Source organism: Beta vulgaris, chromosome 2 (genome assembly GCF_026745355.1).
Source record: "Beta vulgaris subsp. vulgaris cultivar EL10 chromosome 2, EL10.2, whole genome shotgun sequence".
In the NCBI taxonomy this organism is placed as follows: domain Eukaryota; kingdom Viridiplantae; phylum Streptophyta; class Magnoliopsida; order Caryophyllales; family Amaranthaceae; genus Beta; species Beta vulgaris.
Window position 1 is genome coordinate 4,013,118 of NC_079203.1, and position 19,244 is coordinate 4,032,361.

At 37.0% G+C, this 19,244-nt stretch overlaps 1 protein-coding gene and 2 non-coding genes across 3 annotated transcripts; 2 read left to right on the forward strand and 1 right to left on the reverse strand.

The window, feature by feature from the left end:
* Positions 1–4,030: 4,030 nt before the first annotated feature.
* Positions 4,031–4,119, forward strand: LOC125495371 (small nucleolar RNA snoR114). The gene has a single exon (XR_007272009.1). It is a non-coding gene; the product is annotated as a small nucleolar RNA snoR114 (small nucleolar RNA).
* A 927-nt stretch (positions 4,120–5,046) lies between these two features.
* LOC125495369 (small nucleolar RNA snoR114) lies at positions 5,047–5,133 on the forward strand. The gene has a single exon (XR_007272007.1). It is a non-coding gene; the product is annotated as a small nucleolar RNA snoR114 (small nucleolar RNA).
* Positions 5,134–16,617: 11,484 nt separating this feature from the next.
* On the reverse strand, positions 16,618–17,613 carry LOC125495107 (uncharacterized). The gene is made up of 3 exons (XM_057393064.1): positions 17,433–17,613; positions 17,019–17,353; positions 16,618–16,937 (listed from the first exon to the last, which is right to left on the reverse strand). The coding sequence occupies exons 1-3, from the start codon at positions 17,440–17,442 to the stop codon at positions 16,848–16,850; spliced, it is 435 nt and encodes a 144-aa protein (XP_057249047.1). The 5' UTR covers positions 17,443–17,613; the 3' UTR covers positions 16,618–16,847.
* Between the last annotated feature and the right edge of the window lie 1,631 nt (positions 17,614–19,244).

Genomic DNA, 19,244 nt, shown 5'->3' on the forward strand with positions numbered 1-19,244 from the left:
GTCTGGTTTTGCTTTAGACATTATGAGGCTTAAACAGTCTCTAATTATGGATGTAATTACCTAATATATTAATCTAATGTCCTATTTTGTGTTAAAAAAATTAAAGGTTGACTTATTTTAAGAAGAACGCGCAAAGGTTAACTTATTAAAAATATTTTTTCCTTTCTTTTATATGTTAATCTTTATTATATAAGTTAAAGGGGTGTCATGGAAAATTTAATCTCTATTATATAAGCTAACAGGGTGTTATGGTATTCTCATATGATTTTTTTTTTAATTCTTAGGGCCTGTTCTCTTCGGCATAAAACAGTTGAACTGAAACTGAACTGAACTGAATTAAATTGAACCAAAATGAATAGTGATATGTGAGAGTAAAAGTATTGTCCAGAGTTGAACTGAACTAAACTGAATTGAATTGAACTGAACTGAGTTGAAAATAATAATTTGGGGAGAACATGCCCTTAATTCATCAAAAATTATTACCTATTGTATAAAGATATTTTTCAATCATAGCCCTACTTAATTTAAAATAAGGACATTAAAGGAAGTTCAAAGTTGCTAAAATAAACTCATGTCATAAAAATATGTGTAGTGAAAGGAAAAGTTTATGATTAAATAATAATTTAACATAACTAAATCAATTTTTAAATCAATTACAAAATCAAAAACGTAAAATTGTAGTTCTACCTAATTTCTTAACAAGTCTTAAAAATATCGGGAAAACAAAGAGGATAATCTTATTTGTTTAGTTTTCATGGGTCAATATTTGTCGTGTGTGTCAGTTAGTGTAATTTGTTCTTTTATTTTTTTTATGAATCATTTGTGTCAGTTAAGATAATATTATCATTTTATATTTTAAGAGAAATATTTAATGATTATTAACAAAATAAGCTTAATTCTATTATATAAGCCAAAACAGGTGCATATGTACACTATTTACTTAAAATTATAGTAATATAACCTCCCTTTATATTCATAACTAATAAATGACAAGGTAGCATATGAATTATTTACTTAAAATTACAGTAATATGACCTACCTGTATATTGTTAGAAATTTTTTGACATAAAGAACAAAATAATCAATCAAACAAAAGAAAAATCTTTCACAAATTTGATTTGACAATAGAACTTTACATCTGAATCCGCAAAACAAATTTAGAACACTAAATACAATCTTCTTTATTTGATTTTCTAAGAAAACAACTTCTTCATGAAGTAATTTTTATATTTTGTATTTATACCACATAATAATTTATTAATGAGTACTTATGACAATTATATATTGCATCCTTCAAAATTACATTTATATGAAATTTAAGAATAATCGCCAAAATGATCCACGCACGCATCGCGTGCATAAAAGCTGGCTAGTATTATATATTGAAACGAACTTGGTAATGTTATCACCATATTTTTTTTTCCTTATATATTTGTTATTATCTACGGTTAATGAAGTTAGAAAACTTTCACAGCAATAAATTTTCATGATTTGTTAAAATAACTAGTCAAACAAGTTGATGGATCAGATTACTAATCTAAATTAAAAGGTTTATATTTAGAATAGCAAATTTTATTTACAATTTTATTGTAAACATTGTAAAATCTCCCCTCCTAAACAGGTAAACTTTAATAACAAGGTTCTAGTGACAAACATAGTGTCCCATGAGGAACTTTTAAAATGTAAATTTGGACTCTCACAAGTTGAAAGGATTTTTTTTCCGGCTAGAAAATTGATATTGTAACGGAAGCTATTGCAGCGAGGCATGCTGTCAAGATTGCTACTGAAGCGGGCCTTAGATGTCTGATACTTGAGAGTGATTGTATGAAGCTCATCAACCATCTGACGAAGGGATTAAACAATAATTCGAGCTTTGGAAACATTGTTGCAGACATTATCGAGCTTGGTAAATCGTGTAGTATTTTTTCTTTTAAGCATGTTCATAGAGAAGTTAATAAAGTAGCTCATAAACTTACTCACCTTAGTAGGGAGTTTAGTGAAATGAGAGTTTGGATAGAAGAGGTTCCGCAAGAGGCCTCTACTTTTGTAATGTATGATTTATCTTTATTGAATGAATGAACTTGAATTTTTCCGTCAAAGAAAAGAAAAGAAAAGAAAAGTTACTGAAAGTGGCAAAATTTGATTTTTAAAAGATTGAAAGTTTTTTTTTCTGTTCGATAGTTTTATATATTGCATTGCAGAAAACATCTTATAAAACAAAGTTGTTAAAAACTATATTTGAGAACATTTTTTGTTGTTGTTAAATACTACCTTCTATCGGAGTTGGATGGTTGAAAAAATTCGACCTTGTAATACCTCATGATTACTTTAAAAGAGATTTAGCTGACTACTTATACCAATTAGATGCATCTTTTTTCTAGGGTGCTACGGAAAGTTATTTAATTTCAAAGTTAAATGTACTTGGTTGGACTTACGTAGTCTTGAAATGAGTGACTTCCCAGGAAGTTTCTCAATGTGCGCATGAGTAAGAACAAGATGCACCAGAAGAACTTGTGTTGATTATTAAGAACAATTTTTTTAACCTAGAGTCCTAGATACACATTAGTGACGATAGAATCGACTTCATTAAGGGGGGGTCGAGGTGTTATAGACTCATCACGTGACTTGCACCTGACATTTTACAAACTAACCTAAGTTCATTACCCCCCCCCCCCCCACACAAAAAAAAAAAAATTTGTCAGAGCCTTATAAGTTCCTTTACTTTAGAACCTTATACAAAAAAGTTGCTACACACTACCTTTAAAATTTTCTTTTGGTAAAATCCTACCATCCAACTTCGGCAAAAAAGGGAAATTTTGCGTTTCTCGTTTCTTTACTTGCCTTTTTTTCTTACTTTATTTCTTCAAAACCCCCACTTTTTCAATTCTCATTCCTTTTCTTAATTGCCCTTTTTTTTGTCCTTTCTCATTTTCGTTTCTTTGTTTCACATTTTTTATTCTCGTTCATCAGGTGAAAAAAAAACATTAAAAAAAATAAAAAGAAAGAATTTTCATGTTTCTCTCTTTTGTCCTTCTTGTTCAATTGATTATTGGGAGGTTTTAACACCAAAAAATCTGCAATGCAAAACAATCGATCTTCAATCGTTGTTTTTTAGGGTTTTTTCTTAATCGTTGCGCATTATGGTTTTTCAATTGGATTTAGATAATTTGATCTTGGGGTCGTCTTCATCTTTAAGACGATTCATTTTTGTGTTTGCGAGGTTGAAGAATAATCATATATGATTCTGAATAAGGATTTGAGTTTGTTTTTTTTTCGTGAAGAGATAAATCTTGAAGGTTTAGAACAAAAATATGTTAGGAGTTGGGTTGTAATTTAATCGGAGTCGTAGTGATGATCGGATCTACATTCTGGCGGAAAGCCCGAAGGAATTATCATCAAAATCAGAAGGACCCACAGCTTCAAAGAATTGAAAGTGATATTGTTAATGGAGGATTAGGTGGAGGAAACAAGAGTAAAGGAAAGGGAGTAGTAGCAGAGGGAGAAAGAGGATGAATCGGGAATTTTGGGGTTTTTTGGGAGAATTTTGAGGGAGAAGGTAGTTTTTAACTTTTATTTATAAGGTAGTTTTTTCGCGAAAAAACAGAATTTATAACATACTTTTTGGCAAAGAACCTGGAGGAAAAAGTGAAACTACTTAAGTTTTAAATGTCACGTGCAAGTCACGTGATGGGTCAATGTTGGAGTTTTGGTCAACTATCCAATTCCAGCAAAAGATATGATTTTACAACAAATAATGTCCTTAAAAGTAGTTTTAAACAACTTTTTATATGACAGTATTTCTATATGATAGTATTTCGCAAAAATCGGAATTTGTGAGATAATTTCCGATTAAAAAAAACCTATTATTACAATGGTAACCATTTTCAGTTTTAATTTTTAGATCTAATGACCAAAATACCCTGTTGAGGATCCAGCATAGACTCCCAATATTATAGATTATCGTCCCACATTGCTTTGCTGAGTGCTTAGAAACACTATTAAAATCTAACTGCAGACACAATTAAACGTCGAGCCGTGATGTTAGTTACGCCAAAGTGGATGAAGGGTTCTTCCACAGTAGTCTTGAACCATCGGATGAGAAAAGGCGCTCCTAAGCTCATTTTAATCTATTTTTTTTTCTCCATCATTTTCAACCATCAAAGCTAATCTTACTTCTTTATGCATGTAAAGTGTAGACATGTAGCCAATAGTTCCACTGTTTCTGACTTTAGATTACAAATTTATTTTGGCGAATATTATAATGGTTAATTTGATTATTTGCCTTTTTTTTCTTTGGTATAGTATTGACATGCTCTTAACTCTTAATCAATGTTTTCAAATTATAATTTTAATAAGATCAAATGAGTTTCAATAAGTTCTATTAGGTTACAACAACTAAAGAATTGGTGATATTCAATTGGACACAACTTTAACATATAAATTTGGATTCACACGAGAATTAATTGGTCATTAAAACTTATAAGACGAAAGTGGTAGAATTTGTATAATATAGTAAAGTGGGAGCCATTGAATTAGTTTCCCTCTAAAGTTCCCTCCTAAACTGAGCTTATTGACCTCATAATAATTATATTAGATATGTAAGTACGAGTCTAAGGAGTTGTTTGGCTGACATAGAAATTCATGGAAAGTAGATTATCTTAGGAAGTAAGATAAGATAGGAAGTTCTACTTCCTACAATATGGAAAAAGTTACTTAGTTACTTTAGTACCTTTAGGTAATTAAAACTTTCCTTGGAATGTTTTTCTTCCTATGATCAAACAAACAACTTTTATCATTTCAAGGAAAATACATTAAAAAAATTTGATTATATTCACTAATAGCCAATTTTTGAATACTTAATAAGAAGCTTGAACATTGCTTGGGCATTTCAAACATTGATAACCACTTTCAGTGCAATGACCGAAGGTCCTTTGCAAGAGTCGAATATAGATTCACAAGTTAAGCCATAAATCCTCATTGTCCCACATTGCTCTGCGAAATACTCAAAAACCTTTACTAATATCGGATTGTACTTAAATTTGCATTGAGCCGTGATGAAATCTGCGCCATAGGTGGAGGAAGGGTCTTCCACATTAGTCTGATGATCGGATGTAAAGTAGCGCTACTGAACTTATGTTATACAGTTTCTCATTTTGTGACCCAAGCCTTCATAATTTTTCTTCTTCATCATATAATAGTGTAAACCTTATTGCTTGAGAAATGTAATATGTTTTGGTTATTTGAGCATTTGGCATTAAGTAGGATATGCAGAATATGATTTACTTCTAATGATGTGGATAATAAGTAGTCCAACAATATGATCACCTAACTTGAATTATTAAATATTCATAGCATTATAAATTCAACTACGCAATTGATCCATATTGCTCCATCGATTATTTGGGAACAAGGGTTAACATTTGTTTTCACCTGTTTGGTAATAATGGAACAATTAGGCATGCAGGAACGAAGAGAAATACATCTATTTTATATACGATGAGTAGCAATAATATATACATACAAAATAAGAATTTGATATCGATGTGGCAACGTATATTAGTAAATGCGTATAAGTTCAGCTATGCAATAGATTCATTTTACTTCATAGATTATCTCGGAACAAAGGTCAATATTGAGGTAATCAACATTCATCCTTCTGGCCCGGCCTGACTAATTCAGGCTAGTTCATTCCAATTTTTGGACAAAAAAGCTCCTAGACAAGTCAATTTTGGAATTTTAGTCAAAATTTCGGCCAGGAAGAAAAACTTGTCTAATCTATCCCAAAATAGTGAGTTTTGGAGTGATAAATTTGGCCTAAGGTTTGGTCATTTCCAAAGTGGACTAGCTACATTCTTTAGAAAGTCCGACCCAATCATAACCACCTCAATAATCTAGGATAGTGTTTGTTCTCATCTATTATTAAATAATGCAACAATTAGGTGTGTAGGAACAACAAAAAAATTAATCTATTCTGTATATGATGAGTACAATAGCAATACATAAGAAATAAGAAGTTGACACCAACAACTATTAGTAAATGTTTTCATATATTTTTTTAGGACTAAATGCCTTCACCATTAAAAGGTTATATCGGTAAGAATTTTTCATTATTAATATTCCCTCTTCTTAAACTAAAAATAAGTCAATTATTTGATTGTTGATGAAGAAGTCTAACTTTAGCATCCATCGATTTTGAATAAAGTTAAATTATTTGTGACTGGTTTCACTGGTAAATTTTTTTTGATTCCTGTTATGTGAATAATATCTACTAATTCCTATTATGAATAATATCTAATTCCTATTGTGTGAACAAGAGTTAGTCTTGCGTGGACCTAGTCCATAATTATATTATTGTGGACCAAGGTCACTTATTCAACACAATGACCCATTTTTTCAATACAGTAAACCTTTTTAAATTTTAAGTTACACTATACAATTACTATTTATCATAGTGGTCGTTTTTTTAATATAGTCATTATTTCTCACATTAGTTTATCATAATGAAATTTTCACTTTCTGACATAGTAACCTTTTTTTTACATCGTCAAACTTTACAAACTATATCTACTCATCTTTTATTATCTTTTTTTTTTTCCATAGAGCGACATTTTCTTTTCATAAATCACATGAATTAGCATCAGGTCCACGCTAATTTAGCTTGGACCAAATCTACATATATAAGTTTTTTTTACTGCACGTATATGTTATGGCTAGTAATATAAGCAAAAAGAAAGTGTTATAGAGTACTTATTAATAATTCTAATTCTAATTTTGAGTTTGGAATATTTACTGCAAGTCCATCCTCTCCACTTAGGGTGCGTTCTGTTCAACTTAAAAAATTAAGTTTCAGGTCCAATAAGTTCAGATAAGTTCAGATAAGTTGCAATAAGGTCTAATAAGGGCAATAAGTTCCAATAAGGTCTAATAAGTTCCAATCAGGTACAATAAGTTCCAATCAGGTGCAATAAGTTCCAATCAGGTCTAATAAGGTCCAATAAGTTCCAATCAGGTCTAATAAGGTCCAATAAGGTCCGAATAGTCAATGTTTAATAAACATTTGTATTATTGTCCATTATTTTGTTATTCATAATTTATATCACTATTGCTGATTATGTTATTATTAGAATTTTAATTAAAGTACCACAATGATTATATAGTATATATACTTGTATTATGTCTATTATTTTATATTATTTATATTATGTCTATTATTTTATTATTTATTTATATTATGTCTATTATTTTATTATTCATATTACTATTAGCTGATTATGTTATTATTAGAATTTTTTATTAAAGTACCACAATGTATATTATTATACTTGTATTATTGTCTATTATATGGTTATTCATATTGCTATTAAATAATATTATAATCATGGTCAAATAATTAAGGTAACAACAATAATAATAATTATTATATTACAATATATAATAAATTTTCATTATTTTATTATTAAATCTATTATTTTTATTTATTTGTATTATGTCTATATTTTATTATTCATATTAAAAAAATTCTTTTCTACTATGTTTTATAAAATCAAAACAAGACTATTAGATATATTAGTGGTGAAAGTTATGTATAGGCAAATATATAAATAGTAAATTTTTTTGTTAAATTAATTACCATAAGAGATAATTAATAATCATTATCTTTTAAAGGACGAATTATAATAGTTATTACTCCATAAAAAATTTGAGGTAGTATTTACGTTAGTGGTAATATTTATGTTATTAATGATCAATTTTTTGTCTAATAAGGTCAAATAAGTTTCAATCAAGTCCAATAAGGTCTAATAAGTTTCAATCAGGTCCAATAAGGTCTAATAAGTTTCAATCAGGGCCAATAAGGTCTAATAAGTTTCAATAAGGTCAATAAGGTCCAATAAGTTCCAATCAGGTTCAATCAGGTCCAATAAGTTGAATCAGGTCCAATCAGATTTAATAAGTTCCAATAAGTTCAGTTCAGGTTCAATAAGTTCAGTTCAGGTTCAATAAGTTCAGTTCAGATAAGGTCCAATAAGTTCAGGGCCAATAAATTGAATAGAACGCACCCTTAGTTGTCCTTTTTCCAAAATTTGCCATACCAAGATGCATGATGAATTACCCGAATATATATGAATCATCAAACTTTTGAAACTATATGGTATGGCTAGTAAAATTATAAATTTCACCAAAATATTAACAGCATGAACATTGAACAATGAAGACAACAAAGGATAAAGCTGGGTAGGGACTGAAAGTCGAGCTTTTGAGGAAAAGAGAAAGTGTAACATCAAGATGTAGAGAATATTACACAAACATAGAGTATAATTTTGCCACTTTATTTTTCCACTTTATGGATAGACGAAATGATTCTCTCTTTAACTTAGATTTTATGGAGCGCATGTTGTTTGCCACTGTGGAGCAGCGTATCAATAATTATCCAGGAAAAGCATATTGCTCCATGTCAGCCTTCCATTCCTTTGAAGATGTAACATACATACATGTTTGGAAAAACAATGGGAAAAGTAACCTAAATTTTTTGTTTATGAAGTATTTGTATTAAGACCTTGGATTTCATTAATTTCTTTTTTTACACAAATTAAATCTAAATATAAGTACAAAATACTATGATCTCTCCCTCCACTAATTGTATGTCATCAATTCTTGGAAGAACTGTTGGCGGATTCCTTAAAAAATTGCTAATATTATTTTTGATGTAGGTCTGGAGCTTCAGCATTTTATAAGTTACCAATTGTCCATATCTTTAGGGAGGCCGACAGAGCAGCGGACTTCATGGTAAATAGAGACCATCTTTGTTCTACGCTTCTTTATTCCTTCCCTCCTCTTGATGTTGATTTCTCTCTTATCATCCACAAGAATGTTTTGGGCTAGCCCCAAATTGAAGGGGTTTGCTTAAGTTTTCCTTTTCTAATCGGAAAAAAAAATTGTATGTTTTGCTTATTCTGATTTTGTTACTTCTATGATCATGAGTTGTACCAAGTGCGTAAAAATATTTGGCTTTTTGTGTGCATGGTAGAAAATCAATAAAGACACATCATTTGGACCATTTCACCAAAAGAAAACAAACAAAATTGGACCAATTTTGTACTACTAAGCACACATGACACATATGGCTCCATAGAATGGGTGTAGTTGTTACCCACCACAACCATAGTCCCTTGATTTCTATATGGAAGGATTCTTAGCACTCCGATTTTCATCCTCATATAAAAAAGAGCAATATATAGTTCGATCTCACAATGAAACAAACTCGTTTTTATCTAAGTAGATTACATGAGCAATATATACGCATTGGGAATTTCACGTTCCAAATTTTGATGATTTTATGAACTTTTTTTTGGACAACAAGGGGATATTTGAAGGAGAGAGAACCAAAAAATCCTATATAAGTATGTATCCTAGTATATGTATAAGAAGTCGCACTTTACGTCATTAAAAGATGCATCTTCCTTTCCAAGTTTTTGAAAAGAAATTTTTCGAACATCATAGGAATTAGATATAATGTATGGAAGAAAAAATAATTAAGTATTCTAGGAGTATTTCACTTTGATGTAGCAATAAAAGTAATAATTAGGGTTTAGGATTATTGTCTTCATAATATCAATCTTTTTTAATTCTATTTTCTGCATGGGTTATAAAAATTTAGTTTAAGAAGAGAGGATTATGCAGGAAAATTAGTAATTATATAAACTTTTAATCATGAACAAGTATGACAACATTTACTAATAATAAAAGTTAATATCAACTTGTTATTGAATTGCGTATTGCTACTGATGATATAAAATAGATTTATTTTCTTTGCTCTTTATGCATACCTAATTGTTCCACGATTACCAATAGATGAGAAAAAACATTAGGATCGTCCCGAGGTGATCTAAGGAGCAAAATGGTGCCATTGCAGAGTCGCATTTAATTATAATGGTATGTGTTATGTCCTAAAATTTTCCTAAGCTGAAACTTGCAGGTAATGCGTTTGTCACAGCTAGAGCATCAGGTAGCAGCTACAGCAAGCAGAGACGAAGAGAGCTAAGTAATCCGGTTGGAAGAACATTGGATGCTAACCAAGACCAAGTCAAATAAATGACGTTAGGCCAAAGAAGTAGGAAGAAGTGGTTAGCCAGCAGAAGAGAAGATCTCCCTTGATTCTAGGAGTGGTGGCACCTTCTTAGCAGAGTTTGTTGTGCAACATTCAAATGAAAGAATAACGTTATACGAATGTATTAGTATAAATAAGGGGGAAAACATTATGTAAAACACAAGTCTTTACATTGCTCTTACTTACATTCTTTCTCTCTTCTACAATTACAATATTCTTAAGTGTATCTAGTATAAGCTATAAGCTGCTAGCTGCTAGCTGTAAGTTGTAATATTCTCATATAGTGGATTGGTGGACTCAATTCCACCCGCGGTTTTTACCCTTTTCCTGGGGTTTTCCGCGTCACCATTTCTTGGTGTCCTTGTCTCTTCATTGCATCTTCTTTAAATCTGTAGCTAGTTTCTCTTGACATTTCTAGCTGCATTGCATTAGTTGTAGATCCTCAGCTAGCTGCCTGATCAGAATTTGGCATAAACAGTTTGCGCCCACCGTGGGGCTCTACAGCTAAACTCTCATAAAATCCCAAAAAGAAACACTTCAACCCAACTTTGAAATGGCTGACGATTCTGCTGAAGCAATGAAAGCAGCTTTGCTGAAGGCTCAAGAAGACCTCACCGCACTCAATCTGAGCCCAGCAGACCATTGACAGCCTCAGAAAGAATTGGATTCGTCAAAAGTAGCAAAACGCTAAACACGTCCCGGAACGTAGTTCCTAAGATTCTGATCTCGAGGATTCCGAAGCCAGTGAAGGTGAAGATGGAGCAGCTAGGTCTGACGATGAAGCAGATGAAGCTGATCCTGCAGCTAGGAAAATGGCGCTCCTAGAATCTCAGAACAGGAAGATACTTCGCATGCTGACGAAGTACCTGGAGCACCAACCCCTGTGGCTGAAGAATCTCCTGATGGCTACGCCAATCCCCCTTCGTGGAAAAATCGCAAGAGCCAGGATTCCCAAAAAGATCAATGGCCCAGCCTCACAAGCTGTATGATGGAGCTGCGGATCCCTATGACCATGTGCTCAATAAACAGAAGATGTGGACCTGTCCATTCCTGAGCATCTGCTGAGGCCACCATGTGCAAGTCCTTCGGGCCACCTTACGGACCTGCTTTCAATGGCTGATAAGTCTTAAGCCAGGTAGCATTCCAAAATTTGTCTGCTTTAATTAACAATTTATTATCAGTTGCATGTGAGCAGGGTCCTAGAGAAGCAACCGGCGATCTGTACCGCATCACCCAGAAGCAATGAAGCTAGCAGTGAGGCAGATACCTGGACGTTCAACAAGGAGATCTCTGTCAAGAACCTGGATGTTCCCACAGCTATCGAAGCATTCAGGAGAGGACTAACCTATAAATCTAGATTGTATTATGAATTGACCAGGTACCCATGTGGCACATTCGAAGAGGTCAGGGCCAGAGCTATGGCTGAATACGTGTCGAGGAGGACGAGGCGTCCAGTACGTGAGCGAGCCTAGCTACGATCGGAAATCCCAGAACCAGAAGAAGATGATTGGCGCCATCAGCCATATCAGAAGCGCGAAAGTAATAACGTAGCCAGCAAGGCCACAGGTAAATCAGGTAATAATGATTACCCTTCCATTGCTTCCTACTGTTTTAACGTGGATGCAGGAGGCGTAGTAAACGCATAGAAAAGCTGGGAACACCGCTTAGGTGGCCACAAACGACAGACCAGACAGCGAGAAGGAACCACCAAGTGGTGAGCTACCATGGCGACCATGGCCATCGAACAGAAGAATGCAATGCTCTCAAAAAGGAAGTGGCTGGCTGCTCAAGAAGGGCTATCTCGAGCACTTGATGGGGAAGAGGGGCAGAAGAATAAAAGCTGGCCCCAGCCAGCAACAGCCTCATCCGCCACCTGAGCCCCTACACGATAAGGTAATCAATTCTATCTCTGGAGGTTCAGAAATATGTGGACTAACATACTCTGCAGCCAAGAGATTTGCTCGAGAAGGTTCCAAAACGCACCTAGCCCGCTGAGGAGTGCTGAAGAGAAAAAGCTCAGAAGCATGACCATCAGCTTCGACAAGAAGATGGAGATGAGGAAGCTGATAATCATGACGGCCTCGTCGTATCTCTCACCGTCAGCAATTGCCTCATGAAGCGAGTCTTGATAGACAATGGCAGCTCAGCTAATATCATTTTCAAAAGTGCTCTAGAAAGCATGGGGCTGCAGGAAGCTGATATCCTCAGGAAAGCAACCGTTCTGTTCGGGTTCAATGGCGAGCCAGCTACAACGCTCGGGGAGATCGTGCTGCCCACCTACGCAAAAGGAGTCAACCTCCAAACCAGGTTCAATGTGGTAGATTGTCCCTCAGCATAAACATCATAATGGGGACACCATGGATCCACAAAATGCGAGCTGTACCTTCACCTATCACCAGACTATTAATTCCCTACCAAGTGGGGAGTGCAAGAAATCAGGGGCGATCGCAAGCTGGCTAGGGAATGCTATAGCATATCTCTAAAAGCAAAAAAGGAATCTATCTAGCAATTACAGCAAGGTCCAGCGCCAGCCAAGCCAACAGATCAAGATGTAGATGAAGTGGCGTTGGACCCAGCAAAGCCAGAGCAGACCGTGCAGATTGGGGCATCCCTCCAGCTGAGGAAAGCAGCGGATATTGAATTCTTAAAGAAAAATTAAGCTGTTTTGCGTGGAGCCATGAAGATATGGTAGGCATTGAGCCTGACATCATACCACAAGCTAAACGTGATCCAACTCAAAGCCCGTGAAGCAGAAAAGAAGGAAGTTTGCTCCAGAAAGAAATATGATAGTCAACGAGAGGTGGACAAGCTACTAAAGCTGGCAAAATCCGAGAAGTCAAATATCCGACTGGCTAGCTAACGTGGTGGTTGTGGAAAGAAAAATGGCAAATGGCGGTGTGCATCGATTTTACAGATCTCAATAAGGCGTGCCCCAAAGATCCATTCCCGCTGCCACATATTGATGCATTGGTGGAGCTACAGCTGGCCATGAAAGGCTAACGTTCCGATGCTACTCAGGTTAATCAGATACTAATGGATCCTGCAGACCAAGAAAAGACCGCCTTCATGACTGAAAGAGGCATCTATTGCTTACAAGGTAATGCCCTTTGGGCTAAAAAATGCGGGTGCCACCTACCAGCGGCTAGTCAACAAGATGTTCGAGAAGCAGCTGGGGGACACGATGGAAGTCTATATAGATGACATGCTGGTCAAAACAAAGAAAGCAGAGGATCATGTGGACCACCTGCAAGAAACCTTTGAAGTCTTAAAGAAGTATGGGATGAAGCTAATCCTAGCAAGTGTTCCTTCGGTGTCCCAGCAGGCAAGTTTTGGGCTACATAGTCACCCAGCGAGGAATAGAAGCCAATCCCAGCCAAGTGCAAGCACTAATCAATATTCAGTCACCGCGAAACCTGAAAGAGGTCCAGAAGCTGACAGGAAGGTAGCTGCGCCTGAACAGATTCATATCCAGATCATCCGACAAGTGCCACTTTTACAACGTGCTAAAAAAGAATAAAGGATTCAACTGGACAGATGAGCATGAAGCTGCATTGCAGGATCTGAAGGCCTACCTGGCTCAACCTCCCCTATATCAAAGCCATCACAGGAGAGACTCTCCAGCTGTATCTAGCTGTTAGCAGCAAAGCGGTAAGTGCGGTACTAGCCAGGGAAGCTGAAAATCAACAACTCCCAGTTTATTACGTTAGCAAATCCTTGCTAGATGCTGAAACCAGGTACACATCACTTGAAAATTATGTTAGCTTTATATATGGCATCTCGTAAGTTGAGCACTATTTTGAGTCTCACCCCATTCATGTTATGACTAATTACCCCATCAAAGCAGTATTACGAAAACCTGAGCATTCAGGGAGAATGGCCAAATGGGCCATATCCCTGAGTGCACATGACATTAGGTATCTACCCAGGACAGCTATAAAATCGCAAGCCCTAGCTGACTTTGTGGCGACTTTAGCCCTGACTAGCAGCTACCGCTGAGGAAGAAGTGCGCCACATTAACAAAGTAGGTAAATCAGGCTCTGGCAGCTGTATGTGGATGGATCTTCAAACTTCAGAGGGCTGGTCTAGGTATAGTGCTAAAGTCGCCACAAGGGGACATGATAGTACGCGCTATCTGCTGCGATTTTAAAGCTACCAACAATGAAGCTGAATATGAGGCCTTAATGCAGGTATGATACTAGCACATGATTTAAAAGCTAACAGTTTGCGTGTCTTCAGTGATTCGTTGCTAATAGTAAGCCAGGTAAATGGAGAGTACGCAGCTAAAGATTCTAAAATGGCCTCTTACCTGGAGCTAGCCAAAGACAAAGCCAAGTTATTCGAAGAGTTCAGCATAAACAGATCCCAAGGGACCAGAATACCAAGGCCGAGCCCTAGCTAACCTCGGATCAGCACTCAGAAAATGCGATTTCAAATCAATACCTATAGCCCACCTAGCTGAGCCAGCTATCAGCAAAGAGGTAAACATGGTGCAACAGATGACAGCCAGGCAGGAAACGCTAGCTGGACCCAGCCAATCATCGATTTTCTGGAGAGGGGCATCTTGCCAGAAGATAAGCTGGAAGCTAGGAAGCTGCGAATGAAAGCCACAAGATATCATGTTATTTCGGCACTCTATTCAAAAGAGCTTGCGCCAGCTAGATCTATTACAAAGATGCTTGGAGAAAGACCATGGGAGCCCACACTCAAGGAGTTCCATGAAGGTGAATGCGGGTCTCATGCAGCTGGAAGAAGCTTATCAAACAAAATCCTAGCATACGGGTATTATTGGCCAACCATGCGTGCTGATGCTAAGAAGTATGTGCAAAAATGCGAAAGCTGCCAGAAACACGCAGGATGACACATCAGCCAGCTGAGATATTGCACCCCACCTTAACACCCTGGCCTTTCATGAGGTGGGGCATGGACATTGTGGGGAAATTACCTGTAGCTCCAGGGCAAAAAGTTTTCATGCTAGCACTCACGACTACTTCTCCAAATGGATCGAAGCTGGGGCATTCCAGCAGGTGAGAGATAAAGAAGTAATATCCTTTTTGCATACTAACATTATCTGCAGATTCGGGGTACCTAGCGAAATCTTTGTGATAACGGATCACAATTCATAAGTGACAAGACAAGGCAATTCTGTCACGAATGGAACATCAGCTTGATAACTTCCACACCTAGATACCGCAAGCTAACGGACAAGCTGAGTCCAGCAAAAAGTAATTATCAATGGCATTAAAGGCGCCTAAAAGCTAAGAAAGGAAATGGGTAGAAGAACTGCTAAGGTGCTTGGGCAAACAGAACACACCAAGAGGCGCCACAGGAAGAACTCCTTTTTCACTTGTGTATGGTGCGAGGCGGTGCTACCTGCGGAAGTAGCTGTCCCTACAGCTAGATATGGATTGATGACTCCTGAAGCCAACGACAAAGAGCTTAGCTAGACCTAGATTCCATCGAAGATTAAGAGATAATGCATTAATACGAATGGCTGCACAACAGCAAATAGTGGCTCGTAGCTTCAACAAGAATGTCAAAGCAAAGTATTCAAGGTAGGAGATTGGGTTCTAAGGAAAGTTTTCCAGAATACCCAAGAGTCAATGGGTAAGTTAGGGATACAGCTGGGAAGGCCCCTATCTAATGATCAAGTAGTTGGAAAAGGAGCTTATCGCTAACTACTAAGATGGAAAAGCAGTACCTAGAAGCTGGAACGCTTCTCACCTAAGCTATATCATTTCTAACCTGGGGCATCAACCAGGTTACTACCGGGCCAAAGACGCCAGAATCTTTAAAGGCAACCATTGTTTTGCACAAAGCATTGGTCCACCAGGTAAACAACAAATTAATTTTACTAACGACTTAAGTATTTGATTATTGCTGTAGCAGCAAGCCATCTAAGTCCACTTCATACGCAGGTAAACGCAAGGGGTCGCAGCACCCAGGTGGGTAGCTGGAATTTCGAGATCCAGCTGAAAGGTCGTAGCACCAGCTAGCAGCTAAGGGTTAGAGCACCCAAATTAGCTGAATGGTCGTAGCACCAAGGAAACGGGCCCAACCAAGTTGAACAACCTTACCCAGGTAAATAGTTGTTCTAATATCTAAGAACAAAAAGCATGCATGTAACTAAGTATTTATCAAAGTATCAAAGCTAAGATAAAAGGCAAAAGCATAATTCAAACGATTAAATAGCTAAAAGAAATATGTTCTTACAAAAACACATTGCCCCCAGGCAATGGTAAAAGTACCAAAGCTATTAAAACTAAATTGTTCCAGAAAGAAAACTGATAAAGTGCTGAAGAAATTAAGAAGCTACGCTGGCATCATCGCAAATTTGTCCTTCCACTGGAGCAGCACCCTCTGGCTGGTTGAGTGAAGAGGAGATTCAGCTGTAGATTGCTCTGAGTCGTTTGCTTTGCACCTGTAGCTAAGCCTCCAGTGCAGCCATAGAGTCCAGCTTGAGGAATCTGTCAATGTAAAAATTGACACCCTTGTCTCCAGCTTCTTGAACTTTATCAGGTATGCTAGCTTCGCAGTTTCAATAATTTTAGCTTCAGCTTGAATGTCTAAAGCCCTCTCCTCAGCATCTCTGACAGCTGCAGCTAGGCGTGCATTTTCTTTTTCCGCTTCAGCTATCTTCTCATCTTTCTCCAGCCTCTCTTTTTCAATTATTTTTGCTCAGCAGCTAACCTGCTCTCAGCATCCAACCGGGACTGTTTCTCCCTCTCCAGCTTAGCTTGGTGGCTCAAGTTGTCCTTTTGCAGCGAGCCACCTTATCTTGAAGAGTGACGACAGTCCGTAAGCTGTCCCTGACAGCTATGCAGCTCTGGGAAAGCTGGCGTATCAAAGAAAAGCGTAAGTATAAGCAGCAACAATAATATTCATTATATGGAATGAATCGTAAAGTGTTACTAACCTGTAGGGATAGCTGAACAGCATGGTTCAAGACAACCTCAGGGTCTTGTCCTTTTAACCTCTTTTGTGCAGCTGGAAACACGAGCTTGTCAGCTGCAGGCCAGATCCCGCCTTCTAGACCTTCCTCAGCTAGGAAGTCTGCAGGGAAGCTCACAAGGACTTCATCTCTAGGAGAGTCAGTCGTGATATCGATAGTAGTTGGGATGGTAGATGAGCATAGGTGCTTGCGAGGAACCCTCTCAACCTGAGATTGCCCAGAAGAGGCAGCTGATCTCTTCCTATTCTTTAGCCTGTCCATAGCATCCTCGTCGGACAAATTACTAGATCTTGCTGGAGCTGTATGAATAAGGAAAACCTAGTTGGCCTAATGTCTAAGAATCATAAGTAAAACGAAACCTTCGCAAACTAGAGTTACCTGTTGACATCGAGTTGGTGCGAGAAGAAGCTTTAGAGTCTAGGGGTAGAACCTCAGTAGGAGCTGTGAAGGTGCGTTCCTCGATGGGGAAATTAAGCAGTTCTGGTAGTCTCTCAGCTTGCTCGGGTATCTGGGAGACAATGGGGCCAAGACCTGCAAGGAAAACAAGGTAAGAACCTAGTTAATTCATTTTTAGGAGCAAAACGCAAATTGAACAGATAGGTACCTTTAGTAGACCAACCCCCAACTAGAGGGCCCCAGCTTCGCCCAGCGAATCTTTCACTACGAAGAAATACCTAGTCTTCCATATGGAATCAGATGCAATTGTGCCTTCTATCAAAGGGGGGAAGGGAGCCTTAGCCCTAAAAGTATGAAACCCTTGCCCGATTTTCTAACACTGTAGGCAGTCAAAAGTTCGTTTAGAGAGAAGGGTTATTGCCATGTTTTAGTTAAGGTCTCTAGAGTCAGCAGGTTTTCCAAAAAGCTGGCATCAGCTGGCCAGGGGATAGGTGCAAAACTCCAAAGACCTAGTGAGGGGGGAAAATCGTAATTATACCCTAGATAGAAAGGATGCTCAGTAGTCAAATGTAATCTTCAGGGCAGGTTTCGGGCCTGCATGTGGGAGTGGGAGGATAATCTGAGTGTTTCAGGGAAACCCCCCAGAACTTTGAGCACCTCTATGTCTCGCTCAGTGACAGACGAAGCAACGTCATCTATAGCTCTACCCATTAGAGAAGAAGAAAAGATCTAAAAAAATAATTCCTGAGGAAGCAAACGAAAGAAAGAAGTTTTACCTGAGAAGAAGAGGAGTTCGCAAAAGAGTAAGTGAAGTTCAGGGAGGGCTGAAAGTTCCTTAAATACTGGTAGCTCAACGGTAGTCTAAGCCAACGGATAAGTATTAAATGTTGCGTAAAATTTATCTTTTAGCTGTTGATAAGTAATCAATTACCTGATGAGTTTTTCTTTTCCCAAGAAAATTATCTTTTTAAGCGGTTAAAAGAGTTTATCTCCTAAGTAGAAGTTTTTATCTTCAAACGTTTTAATTCCTCAGGCAAAAAGATAAAAATCTTTTAAGAAATATAAGTTTATCTTAATCTTAAGTCCTTTTGCTAACAATTTGTTTTTATTGGTAACTTGCGATTTTAACTCAGCTGCGCCTAGGTTGGCATCACAAGTTAGGGGCAATTGTTATGTCCTAAAATTCTCCTAAGCTGAAACTTGCAGGTAATGCGTTTGTCACAGCTAGAGCATCAGGTAGCAGCTACAGCAAGCAGAGACGAAGAGAGCTAAGTAATCCGGTTGGAAGAACATTGGATGCTAACCAAGACCAAGTCAAATAAATGACGTTAGGCCAAAGAAGTAGGAAGAAGTGGTTAGCCAGCAGAAGAGAAGATCTCCCTTGATTCTAGGAGTGGTGGCATCTTCTTAGGAGAGTTTGTTGTGCAACGTTCAAATGAAAGAATAACGTTATACGAATGTATTAGTATAAATAAGGGGGAAAACATTCTGTAAAACACAAGTCTTTACATTGCTCTTACTTACATTCTTTCTCTCTTCTACAATTACAATATTCTTAAGTGTATCTAGTAAAGCTATAAGCTGCTAGCTGCTAGCTGTAAGTTGTAATATTTCTCATATAGTGGATTGGTGGACTCAATTCCACCCGCAGTTTTTACCCTTTTCCTGGGGTTTTCCGCGTCACCATTTCTTGGTGTCCTTGTCTCTTCATTGCATCTTCTTTAAATTCTGTAGCTAGTTTCTCTTGACATTTCTAGCTGCATTTGCATTAGTTGTAGATCCTCAGCTAAGTTC

Bases quoted from the DNA above. Each gene is read 5' to 3' on its own strand.
- LOC125495107 (XM_057393064.1), bottom strand. The intron at 16,938-17,018 runs GTTAGTAACACT...TTGATACGCCAG, and splicing joins CTGTTCAGCTATCCCTACAG to CTTTCCCAGAGCTGCATAGC.